This window comes from Berghia stephanieae, chromosome 4, assembly GCF_034508935.2.
Source record: "Berghia stephanieae isolate SIO BIC M18660-M18661 chromosome 4, UCSD_Bste_1.3, whole genome shotgun sequence".
NCBI lineage: Eukaryota > Metazoa > Mollusca > Gastropoda > Nudibranchia > Aeolidiidae > Berghia > Berghia stephanieae.
Genome location: NC_088363.1, coordinates 30,572,397 through 30,587,484, shown reverse-complemented (window position 1 = coordinate 30,587,484; position 15,088 = coordinate 30,572,397). Strand labels below are relative to the sequence as shown.

The following is a 15,088-nucleotide window of genomic DNA, read 5'->3' as shown; positions in this document are numbered from 1 at the left end:
TACATTCAGTCGACCTGTAATATTTTACTGGCAAAAACAGCTCTATAAATAAAATTGTCTATGCTAGAATCGAATTTACCAATGATTTTAACTGCAATTTTACATTTATATCAGCATCCATGAATAACCTCCCAAAAAATACAACAATGGTAATAATAATAATAATAATAATAATAATAATAATAATAATAATAATAATAATAATGATAATAATAATAATAATAATAATAATAATAATAATAATTTAATAATTATTATTATTATTATTATTATATTATTATTATTATTATATTATTATTATTATTATTATTATTATTATATTATTATTATTTACTATTATCATCATTATTATTATTATTATTATTATTATTATTATTATTATTATTATTATTATTATTATTATTTTTATTATTATTATATGTCCTTGGTTCATACTTAAGAGGTGGTGGGGGAGAGCAGGAGGAGGAGGAAGAAGAGGAGGAATAGAATGAATAGGGGATTGGAAGTAGAAGAAGAAAGAAGAAGAAGAAGTAGTAGTAGTAGTAGCAGTAGTAGTAGTAGTAGTAGTAGTAGTAGTAGTAGTAGTAGTAGTAGTAGTAGTAGTAGTAGTTAAGTAGTAGTAGTATGTAGTAGTAGTAGTAGTAGTAGTATAGTAGTAGTAGTAGTAGTAGTAAGTAGTAGTAGTAGTAATAGTAGTAGTAGTAGTAAGTAGTAGTAGACAGTAGTAGTAGTAGTAATAGTAGTAGTAGTAGTAGATAGTAGTAGTAGTAGTAGTAGTAGTAGTAGTAAGATAGTAGTAGTAGTAGTAGTAGTAGTAGTAGTAGTAGTAGTAAGTAGTAGTTAGTAGTAGTAGTAGTAGTAGTAGTAGTAGTAGTAAGAGTAGTAAGTAAGTAGTAGTAGTAGTAGTAGTAGTAAGTAAGTAAGAGTAGAGAAGAAGAAGAAGAAGAAGAAGAAGAAGAAGAAGAAGAAGAAAGAAGAAGAAGAAGAAGAAGAAGAAGAAGAAGAAGAAGAAGAAGAAGAAGAAGAAGAAGAAGAAGAAGAAGAAGAAGAAGAAGAAGAAGAAGAAGAAGAAGAAGAAGAAGAAGAAGAAGAAGAAGAAGAAGAAGAAGAAGAAGAAGAAGAAGAAGAAGAAGAAGAAGAAGATATTTAAATTAGATAAACTAAGCCGGGAAGTTATTTATAGTTCGTAGGTACTTGGACTCTACTATAGTCCTACTTACTTTCTGGCCAACATTTTAGTTCCAGCAAAAACGCAGATCGACAGGCATCCCCCGGCTCCAAGAATGATGCCTTGGTAGAAAGTGGCCTTTGACTTACTCCATGCATACATATGCATAGACAATGGGGTACCAATGCTACAATGTACAAATGTGAAAAGGTGTAATCTTTAACTAAATAATAATAATAATAATAATATAATAATAATAATAATAATAATAATAATAATAATAATAATAATAATAATAATAATGATAATAATAATAATAATAATAATAATAATAATAATAATAATAATAATAATAATAATAATAATAATAATAATAATAATAATAAATAATAATAAATAATAATATAATATGAATAAAATAAAAATAATTAATAATAAAAATAATAATAATAATAATAATAATAATAATAATAATAATAATAATAATAATAATAATAATAATAATAATAATATAATAATAATAATAATAATCGTCGTCATCATCATCATCATCATCATCATCATCATCATCATCATCATCATCATCATAATCATCAACATTGATACAGAGAATGGTGGAATCTGTCGATCTATCGTGTTTGGATCATTAGGCAATATAAGTGAAGTTATAACACATAATATAATATTTCAACAATTAATAGGCCGCCTTACTTACGTCTCAAACACAGTGAACATAAAGAGAACTACAAAAAACAAATAAATTGAAGATAAAACTGCCAACATGTCCAGTTTATAATCCTTGACGTCGTGAGAATTCGACTGACCTGAAAATGGATTTAATATGAATTTTGAGTTAACGTATGTCTTCATAATAATAATAATAATAATAATAATAATAATAATAATAATATAATAATAATAATAATAATAATAATAATAAATAATAATATAATAATAATAATAATAATAATAATAATAATAATGATGATGATGATATAATAATAATAATAATAATAATAATAATAATAATAATATATAATAATGATATGATAATGATAATAATAATAATAATAATAATAATAATAATAATAATAATAATAATAATAATAATAATAATAATAATAATAATAATAATAATGTAGATCATTTATACCGCGCCTTTTCAATATACAAAAAGCTCAAAGCGCCTTTTCAATACAAACATCAAAGCTACAGTAATAAGTCACAGGTACACAAAACATGCTTAAGACGTTCATATCATGAATAATAATCATTAAAAGGAATATTGTTTGAAATATTTCCTAACAACAAAAATCTTAATATTTGTCTTAACAGTAGCTTCTGTATGTAGTGCATTTTCTTAAGCAAATTGGAAGAGAGTTCCAAATAGAAGGGGTTGCATGAGAAAAAGACCTATCAGAAAACTTTTTGGCGCCATTTTTGTTAACAGTTAATCGGAGATGATCACTAGATCTTAAAGCTCTGGAAGAAGAGTACAATGAAAAAGATTGCAAAATATGAAGGAGCAGTTTTGTTATTTAAAGCAAAGAACATCTTGACATAAAACTATTCTCGTCTAAAGACTGTTATATAATTGTGATGTAAATGCTGATGCTCGAAGCTCGAAGAAATAAATAACAATGTGAAATTGAATGCAAGCTTAAATTTAATAAACGAAAACAGATAAAATGGACGTTTCGGGTTTCCCCTTTACCAACAAAACAGGATGAATGAAACAGTACAGACGAATGAGAGAGCTTTAAGATTTAAGGTTGTGGCGTTGTTAAGATGAATTCATCTTACCAACGCCACAACCACATTATCTCTTTCGTCTGTAGTGTTTCATTCATCCTGTTTTGTTGATAAAGGGGAAGCCCGTAACGTCCATTTTATCAGTTTTCGATTATTAAATTGAAGCTTACATTCAATTTCACATTGTTATTTATTTAACTGTGACACAGCTTGTCAATTTGGTTTTACCTCAAAACGAGCTGATGAATAATTTTATTTTTTTCTCTGAGCTAAAGCTAGTTCAATTATAAAGGGAGGGGGGGGGGCGAGAGAGAAAGAAAGAGAGAGAGAGAGAGAGAGAGAGAGAGAGAGAGAGATAGATAGAGAGAGAGAGAGAGAGAGAGAGAGAGAGAGAGAGAGAGAGAGAGAGAGAGAGAGGAAAGAAGAATCATAATGTCATTGGGAAAATGTCCAAGGATGAAAGCAATGAATAGACCCTGAGTTCGAGTCCCGAGCGGGGCATAGTTGAGTCCTTGGAAAAGGCTCTTTACTCACATTCTCTCAGCGTTTTCATGTGTAAAATGAGTACCTGTCCCTTAACAGCGTTGTCTCTGTTCGAAAAAAAAGTGTAATATCGCCTAACTGGCGTCATATCTCATCATATAATATGTTAAGTGTTGAAATTGACTGGAGACCCCTTGTGCAGCTCTTAGAGCACGTTTAGTGGATATTGCGCTATATAAATGCTCAAGTATTTTTGTGCGTGTTTTTGTTGTTGTTGTTGTTTTTTTTCGGTTGAATTTTTTTTTTTTTTGGGGGGGGGGGGGGGGGGTTGAAGGTTGGTAGGTTGTTTGGGCTTGTTTGTTTGTTTTGTTTTGTTTTATTATTTTCACCTTGGTTTCTTATCTTTGACCATAAATTGACTCTTCCGTATTTGGTTTATCAGCCATAATACCGTTTTGAGACGATTGATCACAATTTATGACATAGAATTTTTTATTTAAATTTGAAACTAACACATAGCGTCCATGCTTTTCTCCATTTGGTCTTCCGAGGCAATCTGCCCATTCGTATTCCCACCATTGCTGTTGTCCGTCAGACGGTATTCTTTGAAGATGACGAGGAAAAGAACGAGGTTGATCAATGCGACAGAGGCAGCGAAAAACGCCGGGGCTGTGTACATATTGAAATGTAGAGAAGTTTCCTCGATCGGACCAGGATATTTGACTAGAACAAGGATTGACTGAAATACTGTCAAGAGAGAAATAAAAGAGTTATGAATTCCATATAATATTAAAGAGAGAAATAAATAGGTAAATTCCATATCTTAAAGAGAAAAATACATGACTAATCTTATATTCCATATTTTAAATGATTTATAAATTTTACATTTTAAAAGCAAAATTAAATGAATTGTAATTTTTATCTTATAAAGAGAAAAATAAATGAGTTTATAATTATTTTGTTTGTTTGTTGTTTTTAAGGGGTTTTACAGCGCTGCAACACATTTAGGTCATAAAAAGGAAGAAAATTGGATAGTAAAAAGTTCTAGAATTACAATTAAAGCACTTAAGAAAAGGTCAGACACAAATGGGAATAGGTCCAAATAGGAAACAGATGTATATTCTAAGAGCAACTATCATAGTACTTAGTTTGAGATCACCCAAGAGTCTCATCCAAGCACAAGCACAAGTCCCAACTAAGATAAATACACTCAAATGTTTACAAATCATATATAATATGTAAACAAAACATAATACAGTGCATAACAGAAGATGATTTACAAGACAAAAATTATCATCACCCAAAACTCTAACTATACATGTTTCCCTCCCAGCTAGGGCCAGGACAAAACCAAGTAATCTCATCCCGATAAAGACAGAAAACAAGTTGGAAAACAGATGTAGACGACATAGTAAGTACCTATGGAAGGACAGGAACCCCACCCAGTATAAATTCTATCTTGTAAAAAGAAAAATGGGTTAAAATAGCACCTTGTAAAGAAAAAAATATATAGTTATAAACCACATTTTTACATAAAATAAAAGAGTTATAAATTGTATATTTTATAGAGAAAGGTGAATTAATCATTAGTTACACCTTTTAAAAAACAAAAATAAATAATTCCTTAATTCCACATTTTAAAAGTAAAAATTAGTCAATTATAAATTCCACTTTTTAAGGTAAATCAAAATGAGTCGTAAATTCCATCTTTTATGGAGAAAAATGAATGAGTTACAGATTTTACCCTTTAAATATAAAAAGAAAAGCTATAAATTTAACCTTTTATAGAGAAAAATAAATGAGTTATAAATTCCACCTAATAAGGACAATGATAGATGGATTTTAAATTCTACCAATTGAATAGAAAAATAGATGGGTATAACAATTTATTTATTTTTAAATATCTGATCTAACCAAAGTGATTTAAACTTTATGCAATTTTATAAAGATATAGATAATAATTAATTCTGACTTTTATTCCTTATGAACTCAATTTTTCCTAAATTCATCAAATCTTCTAAATATAAATTTGAAATGGAATAAAACAATTTCAAAAATATATAAAGGTATTTAAAATGGAAGATTTTGAAAAATAGACTCTACCTATTAAGGAGTGTAACCATTATGTTTAAAAAGTAGTCCTTCAGAGCTAGATCTAACAAACCCAGCTATCAAATCAATGCTGGGGGATCTGGAAAAAATCTCGACTTCAACTCGCATGATCTCAGTCTCTTTGCTTGTGAAGCGAACGCTCTAGCAGCTGAACAATCTGGACACCCGATGGACCAAATCATATCAAACAAAATTTTATAATTTAATTTATATATGAAAGTTAATTTTCAGTAATCGGTTCATCCCACATATCACCGGATCGAGAGGGAGAGTCACAAATGTGACAAGATAGAATGAACTAGATGAAGAAAATTGAGTTTTAGATAGAAAATATTAGAAATTAGGAAATGGAAAAGAGCAAGGTGTGAATGAGTACCTGGTTACAGGCAGTGAAGGATATTGGAAGAGTACTAGTAGAAAAAGGACGCCTTACAGGCGACTGGTAATGTATGAAATAGAAACGTGGTTCCAAATGGCCTGTTAGGGGAGTAAATGAAACATTGTGAAGCGCATTGAGCATGGTAAATCCGTGGAAATGCGCTATATATGTTCATATCTATTATTTATTTTATATTATTGAGGGACAAAACTCTCTCTCTCTCTCTCTCTCTCTCTCTCTCTCTCTCTCTCTCTCTCTCTCTCTCTCTAACGAAGCATTTATTTTATCTCAATTTTTAAGAATTTAAGCAAAACGTAAAATTTCAACCAGCATCAAATCCACCCCGTCATAATACCGTTTTGAGGCAAATGCTCACATATTTCCTTATCAACCTATCTATATTCCTATTAATCAACACACCTGGTCCCAAGATGAATCCCATCGCCTGACACATGCTGAGGTTGGCCATGGCACTGGTTCTTTCCTGAACGGTTGTGGCACCGGACACATAAGACCGTACGACTGCAACGTTACCTGTGATGAGAAAGCAATATGGAAGAAAAGTGTGATGTAAAAAAAACGGGTTCCTATTTCATTTGAAGTATAAAACTTTTAAAAATTGAGCTTTTATACAGTGCAATATCCACTAAACGTGCTCAACGCGTTTTACAGGGGGTCCCTGGCCAACAGCAACACGTAACATGTAGAACGAGACATAACGCCTGTTAGGCGATATTACAATATTTTTTTCCCCGAAGAGACAACGATGTTAACGGCCAGGTACTCATTTTACACCTGAAAACGGTGAGAGAATGTGAGTACAGAGCCTTTTCCAGCTATGTGCCGAGCGAGCGAGGCTCGAACCCAGGACCTTCCGACCCGAAAGCGGGTGACATATCACGAGACCACATAGTCGCACTACTTTTCTGTAAGACTGGATAGACACCGTGTGTAATTCATCTTCTGGTATCAGAGTGATGTCTTATTTTCTAATCGAAATACATGTTGGTCGTCAAAAACTATCATCCATCATCCCTCATTTACGTCCCGTAACCCAAAGAACCTGCCTATACATCCTGCATTTGAAATAGTTATGCCACCTTTATGCCCAAGTCAGTATAGTCGATGAGCGTTGCACTTATTTTTTTGTACGGGAGGCAACCCAATTATAAAAGCCAGTGTACTAGTTTTGCATGCGTAACTTCCCTTGTTTTTTTATGATTTTATTTTTTTTTTTCAGTAAAAATGTATCATCAGTTGATGATAACCCCCTCCCTTGAATATCGGCTAAACTGGATTTATTATTGACATATCGCTGGACATTCTTAGTTTTGCTACTTGATCTGTCAATGAAATACAAAAACAGTGTTTGCTTATCTGGAAATATTAGGATGGAAAATGCGCCTAAAGTATGATTGTATGGAGGATTGGGCGCAATATAAACTTCATTATTATTATTTTTATCATCATCATCATCATCATCATCATCATCATCATCATCATCATCATCATCATCATCATCATCATCATCATCATCAAAATATATAACGAAATACATTACAGACATATTTCCTTGAGGTACTTTTCAATTTAGAAGAATTGTTTCGCTATAAAAACGTTTTACAAAGGACACATTGTATAAATATTATTTATTGTTCTATTTATATTCGTGCTTCAATACTAATGAGCATTCTGTTTCCAGTCCCATCATTAAATAATTTATTCACCTTAACAACGCCATTCTCACATCTCACAGTCGTCTATAGTGTTCCAATCATCGTGTTTTGTGAAAAAGGGGAAACCCGAAACCTCGACGTTTTCTGTATTCTTTGTTTGAACTGAAGCTTCCATTCAATTTCCTATAGTTATTTACAAATTTTCGAGGCAGTTGGAGTAGATGCCCCTTTAATTGTCTATTTTTTTTTGCTGACACACTTCTCCAAACGCTGAATTAACCAGTAGATTTTTGACCAATCAAAACATGGAATTTGTGACACCCCTTCACACGTGTTCGGACAAACATGATTGGTTGTTTATAAACAGTAACGTGAATGATATCGAGCTCTCTCTGATAGTTGTTATTGTTTTTTAGCCGCCAAATGGGTGACTATGTATCACACAATTTTCTCGATCATAATATTATTATAAACGTTTAAATGTTCACTGTTTTCTGTGTCGGTTCAAGTATTAGAACAGTGGGTATTTTACTTAGACACATACCATCGATAGTAAAGCCTGTTTAATTCGCTATGTTTATCAATCACTGCGATTGTTTACATAATGATGACTGTCCGAGAGGTGTGGTTATCTAGGTCTCTATTGATTAGATCATACCGACGCAGTACAATCAATACACACATTCATAAATAAGAGCACGTTTGTTAATATCAATTTCGATTATAAATCATTAATAACGATCAATTCAGAGACACACAACCAATAGACACTTAGATAACCACGCCTCTCGGACAGTCGTTATAATGTAAACAATGGTAGTGATATGTTAACAGGCTTTACAACCGATGATATGTGTCTAAGTAAAATACTCACTGATCTACAGCTGGATCAATAGAACCAACACAGAAAACTCTGTGGAAACTTGGATGTTTATAATCTGATCGAGACAATCTTGTGATATACAGTCACCCATTTGGCGGTATAGATAGTGTGCGCAAGTATAACGGACCAACACACAAAATTATGTTTAAACGTTTATAGTCTGGTTACAAACAAGTCTCACAAATATCGCCCTTCTCAGGAAACCCTAGAGACCTAAACAACCGCATCACAACAACTGAAGTTAGAAATAGCATAAAGTGCCTAAACAATAACAGATCCCCAGGCGAAGATGAAATTCCCGCTGAATTGCTGAAATGCGGTACCCTCTCCCTGGGTCTGAGCATTGCAAACATAATGAACAAAACATTCTCAACACACAAAGACTGGGACATAAACAGCGGTGTTCTAATTACAATACAAAAACCAGGAAAAACGAAAGGACACGTAAACAACCTGCGCCCAATAACATTACTGAATACCATAAGAAAAACACTGTCAACTATTGTCCTCAACAGAATTAGACCGAAAATAGAAAAATATCTATCACATAGCCAAAGCGGGTTTCGCCAAGACCGAAGCACATCGGACGTTGTATGGACACATAAATGGTTGGCAGCAAAGGCACTCAAAGAAAACATATCCATAACAATAACCGGAATCGATATGTCCGCAGCCTTTGATACGATCGACAGAGGAAAACTTTTGGAGATATTAACAGACATAATAGACGAAGACGAGCTCCGAATAATCCGATTTCTCCTCAGCAACACAAAGATACAACCAAGGATATACGGGGCCACAAAACAGACGCAGTTCGAAAGTAACATCGGGAACCCCCAAGGAGATAGTCTGAGCCCGATTCTGTTCACAATATACTTAGAACACGCTCTGAAAGAAGTTCGAAAAGTCATTCCAAAACCAACGACTCATATTGAGAATGCAATCCCTAGAGAAATCGCCTATGCAGATGATGTAGATTTTATTGGATCAACACCAGCAAATATAGACATCATACAAAATACCCTCATGAAATATAACCTCCAAGTCAATGCCAATAAAACCGAATTTACAACAATATCGAGGAACAAAGAGGAATGGAAAAGAACAAAGAAAGTCGGCTCACTAATTGGAGACACCGAGGATGTACAAAGAAGAAAACAGCTATCAAACGCCGCACTCAGTAAACTCACCAATGTATGGATTAGAGGTGACAAAATAAAGAGAAAAACCAAACTGAAACTGTACCGTGCTCTTGTAAAACCGGTACTTCTGTATAACTGCGGCACTTGGGCGTTGACAAAATCCGAAGAACATCTGGATGCCTTCCATCGCAACCAGCTAAGAAGGGTACTGGACATCAAATACCCAAAAAAAATCTCAAATGAATCACTCTATAAGATCACAAAAGAAAGACCAATCTCCCTTGACATTTTACAACAACGATGGCAACTTTTCGGTCACATACTACGCAGGGACAAAAACATACCAGCTAACCAAGCCATGTCGGGATATTTCCAAAAACACGGGAACCTTTTCAGAGGAAGACCGATCACAACACTCCCTGTGATCCTAAACAAAAACCTCACAACACTTGGACAAAGCATTAGTCTCATAACGGCAGGGGACCTTGAAAATCTGAGAACCCTAGCAGAGGACCGGCAATATTGGAGACACCTCACACAGGAAATACTGGAAACAGCCAAGGCGACCCGATCTTTCGGTCGAGACGCGAAAGGCATCTAAGTCAAGTAAGTCAAGTCAAGTCTGGTTAATAAAGTTTAGTGAGAATTACTCATAAACGCCCAAGTTCCCATTTTAGACATGCGTGCGGTGAGAGAATGTGTGTAAAAAGCTTTTTTTTTCCAGTACTTTATACTTCCGGATGTTGTGAGCTTCTCGGCCAAGCGCATACTATCTTTTGATAGTTCTAGGACTATCTATAGATAGTATGCGCCTGGCTTAGGAGTTCACAACATTACCATCCGGAAGTATAACGGACCAACACACAAAACTTTGTGTAACCATAATTGTTAATAGTCTGGTTAATACAGTTTAGTGAGAATTACTCATAAACGCGGATGGCAAAAAAAAAAAAAAGAAAAAAAAAGAATTGAGTGACGTCAACTTCGAACTATTGATTGATAGAATGGAGATGATGTCACTCAAGTCTTTGTTATTGTTTTTAGCCATCCATCTTCATGAGTAATTCTCACTAAACTGTATTAACCAGACTATAAACCTTCAAGGTTACAGTAAGTTTTGTGTGTTGGTCCGTAAAAGTTCCGGATTGCAATGTTGTGAGTTTCTTCGCCCAGCGCACTATCTTAGACAGTGAGGGTGACATTTGTTATTGTGTTTAGACCGCCAATTGATGCTATGTATTTATGTAAAATAATCACAACATCCTCCAGCCAAATTAAACATGCCAACACCTTTTAAGTTAGTCTGACTGATAGAATGAAGTGAGAACCAACCATTAACAGTGTGTCTAAAAATAATATCAAAGAGCTGAATGACGTCAATTTCGTTCCTTCTATAGAATTAAGCATAACATTCATATCAAGATTTAAAACTTAACTTTGCCTAGTTTGTTGTTTTTTTTAGCTCCTGTTCGGGTGTCCATTTCCATTACAATAGAAATAATCACAAACTTTAAACATTTTCCAAAAAAAAACGAGACTAATTTTTAAAAGGTTCTTCGTGTCTTATGTACATTTTTGACTGCCGTCATCAACGTCATCATCATCATCATCATCATCATCATCATCATCATCATCATCATCATCATCATCATCGTCGTCGTCGTCGTCGTCGTTGTCGTCGTCGTCGTCGACATCATCATTATCATCATCACCATCCTCGTTGTTTTCATCATAGTCATTATCATCATCATCATTGTTCTTTTCTTTTATGATACTCACCAGCACTGAATCCAATGAGTCCTCTTGCTAGAATCATAAAGAAATTCCTGTGGTTGGGCATTGATTGCAGGTACGTGTAAAACATGTTGGCCAGGGTCATCAGTGTCAAACTGACAACCAATGGTTCTTTGGAAGATTTTCTTAAGTTGGCCCATGCACCAAACAAGGGAGACGCAATCAGTTGGCCCAGGCTGTATGACGCTACCACCCAACCCAGGAAATCTGACGTGCTTGAGGGGTCCAGCTGAGGATTTAAATAGTTATAGATTATAATTATGACCAATTGTGATGTCGGAATGAGCTTGATTAAGAAAATTAAGTTTAATTTAACCCTCTATTTACCACTAACAAAAATCGTCACATATGTTACGCATACGACGCAATAAACATTTTTCCTTATTCGGATTTGTTTTGCACATCACAAAATTTGAAGAAATGTTTTTTTTTTGTTTAATATATAAGAACTTAAAGTTGTTCTGTATAGCTTGTGTTGCAAACATATTATTTTTTTTTTTTGCGCGGGTTTGAGTTTTAAAAATCAATTTTTGTTCTAGGACCGGCATAACATTTGGGGAATATATTGAAAATGATCGGTAAGGAGAGGGTTAAAAACAGAATTAAATATTGTGGCTCAGTGGCTCTGCGAACTGGTGTCTCGTCTTGTCACAAAAGTCAAGCGATGATAAGCGGAGTCAATATCCGGATGGGTGAAAGTGATCGTTGAAATTCTGGTCCCAACGTTGTGTCCTTGGGTAAAACACCCAACACACATTACTATATTCGACTCAGGTGTAAATGAGTACCTGGCTATATGCACCGACGGATATTGTTCTAAACTTGGCCCTAGGCTATAAGACAGGCAGAAATCCACGTGACAAACCAAAGAAGTCTTGGATAGGAAATGCGAAAGCAACAAATGGCAAAAAGATAATCGACTGTTCCGTAATGGTCCTTGAGCGTGAAGAATGGCTATCCATGACATTCAACCTCTATAGATAGAATGCGCTTGGCCAAGGAGTTCACAACATTGCCATCCGGAAGTATAACGAACCAACACAGAAACTCTGTGTAACCATGAACTTTTATAGTCTGGTTAATACAGTTTAGTGAGAACAACTCACAAACGCGGATGGCAAAAACAATAACAAAGGCCTGAGTGACGTCATCTGCATACTATCTATAGGGAGACGGAACTACGGTAGGTAAGCTATATGACGCTACCACACAACACAAGAAATATGACTTTCTTGAGGGATCCAGCTGAAGAGTTAAATAATTATAGATAGTTCGAAGATGACGTCACTCAGGCCTTTGTTATTGTTTTTGCCATCCGAGTTTGTGAGTTGTTCTCACTAAACTGTATTAACCAGACTATAAAAGTTCATGGTTACACAGAATTTGTGTGTTGGTCCGTTATACTTCCGGATGGCAATGGTGTGAACTCCTTGGCCTTCTATCTATAGATAGTATGCAGATGACGTCACTCAGGCCTTTGTTATTGTTTTTGCCATCCGCGTTTGTGAGTTGTTCTCACTAAACTGTATTAACCCGACTATAAAAGTTCATGGTTACACAGAGTTTGTGTGTTGGTCCGTTATACTTCCGGATGGCAATGTTGTGAACTCCTTGGCCAAGCGCATTCTATCTATAGATTATAATATGTCGAACAGTGGGTATTTTACTTAGACATATACAAATATACCATCGATAGTAAAGCCTTTGTTAACCAATCACTACCATTGTTTACATTATGACGACAGAGGCGTGGTTATCTAAGAGTCTTTTAATAATAATAATAATAATAATAATAATAATAGATCTTTATTGTCCATAAATATGGCAATTTGTCATTTAGTTACACTTGTTATAATGTTAAACGATAACTAAGATTGAACAGATATTTCACTCCTACTTATTTTCTCTCTCTCTCTCTCTCTCTCTCTCTCTCTCTCTCTCCTCCTCTCTCTCTCTCTCTCTCTCTCTCTTTCTTTCTTTCACACGTGCGATATACACAACATAAACATATTCATTTCGTTTTCAATTTGTTACGATTGTGGCAATTCGACACCAAAAATTATCATCATTATCAATTGGTCAGTTAATCTTACATTAAATAAATTAATCAGTTAATCAGTCAACGAATCAATCCTTGGTTTTTCTGTACCATATGAAATATTCAAAATTTTTATTGCTGATGGAACGAACGTTGATTTATACTTGTTAGTTCTACATTTAATCTGACAAAACCTTCTCCCAGATGGTAAAAGACTAAATTCATGGTATAAAATATGTTTTTTATTGTTGGTAATTGAGAATGCTTTCCTTTCTATTGCTTTTCCATGAATTCTTTCTACTCCATCAAGAGGGACTGTAGTCCGTTCCAAGTCCCGTGCGCATGGAATATGGCAAATTGCTCCAAAGTTACGATATGTGGTGCCTTGATTTTTTTGCATGCCGGCTTATAACATTTTTAATGACGTTACGAATTTTTAATATGATTATGATAAACCATGCATGGTCCGTTATATTTCCGGATGGTAATGTTGTGAGTTTCTTAGCCAAGTGCACAGCATCTATAGCCTCGAATATTTACCGACCAAGGACCACGACAGTTATTAAATTTTAATGGTCAATCAACACACACCGTCACTCATGTACATACGGTAATATTATGCATATGAAACGTGGAGAGTATTGTTAACAGATAAGCAGTTGATTGTGGCTAGTGGACAGTGGTCATTCAACACAACGCTTAACACATCGATACACATACACACCATATAAATTAAAATAGTGACATATTATTATTGCTATCAATGGTCTGGGTGTCGCGTGATAATTAAGATGTTGCAGTTAATGACCGGTGGAGAACACACTTTGCTTACACAAGATTGGGCTATTGTATAAGTTCGCTCCGAAGGTTTATTTTAGTAAATTGCCGATAAGAGACACAGATTAACATAGAATTTCCAATCAATACAGGTAAAATCAATAATTAACCAAAGGAAACTAACAAAAATAATTAAATAACTAAATAAAATAGATAAGTAAATATTATAATATATACATAAAAGTGAATAAATAAATAAATAACCCTTACTTGATCACGTGAGCACCATAGTATATGACACTAGAAAAACATTTTTCAGGAAACAAAATAAAATAGTAACCACCCATCCTATTTTAAGTATAGAACTGAGCACCTGCAAAACAAAATTCATCCACATTACAAGACCCAACATATACCAATAAATCCTCAATCAATCACCAATCAATCAGGCCAGCCAAATAGAATGATGGTACCAATATCAATAGATAGAGCGAAATTGACGCCATTCAAGTCTTTGTTATTGTTTTTAGCCAGCCATTTTTATGAATACTGTTCATTAAATTCTCTCAATCAGATAGTATGCGCATGGCTAAGAAGCTCACAACATTGCTATCCAGAAGTATAACGGACCAACACACAAAACTATGTGTAACCTTGAACGTTTATAGTCTGGTTAATACAGTTTAGTGAGAATTAATCTCAAACATGGATGGCAAAAAACAATAACAAAGGCCCCAGTGACGTTATCTTCGTTCTATCTATAAAAATTGAAATGCTACACATAGTTTGTTTTTTTTTTGTGTTGGTACCTTATATATCTGGCTGGCTGGCAATGTCGTGAGATTTTTAACTAAACGCACAGCATCTAAGGAAACAGCACACTT

The 15,088-nt window shown here is 34.0% G+C and overlaps 1 protein-coding gene across 3 annotated transcripts in view; it reads right to left on the bottom strand.

The window, feature by feature from the left end:
• The window catches only part of LOC144970402 (major facilitator superfamily domain-containing protein 8-like), a 33,338-nt gene that overhangs the window by 6,067 nt on the left and 12,183 nt on the right, over nucleotides 1-15,088 (bottom strand). For all 3 annotated transcript variants that reach the window (XM_078909993.1, XM_078909992.1, XM_078909991.1), the window contains 5 exons: nucleotides 11,375-11,618; nucleotides 6,315-6,428; nucleotides 3,917-4,150; nucleotides 1,884-1,992; nucleotides 1,221-1,355 (listed from right to left, as the gene is read on the bottom strand). In XM_078909993.1, coding sequence (XP_078766119.1) covers nucleotides 1,221-1,355; nucleotides 1,884-1,992; nucleotides 3,917-4,150; nucleotides 6,315-6,428; nucleotides 11,375-11,618 — 836 coding nt within the window. The remainder of the gene's footprint in view (nucleotides 1-1,220; nucleotides 1,356-1,883; nucleotides 1,993-3,916; nucleotides 4,151-6,314; nucleotides 6,429-11,374; nucleotides 11,619-15,088) is intronic.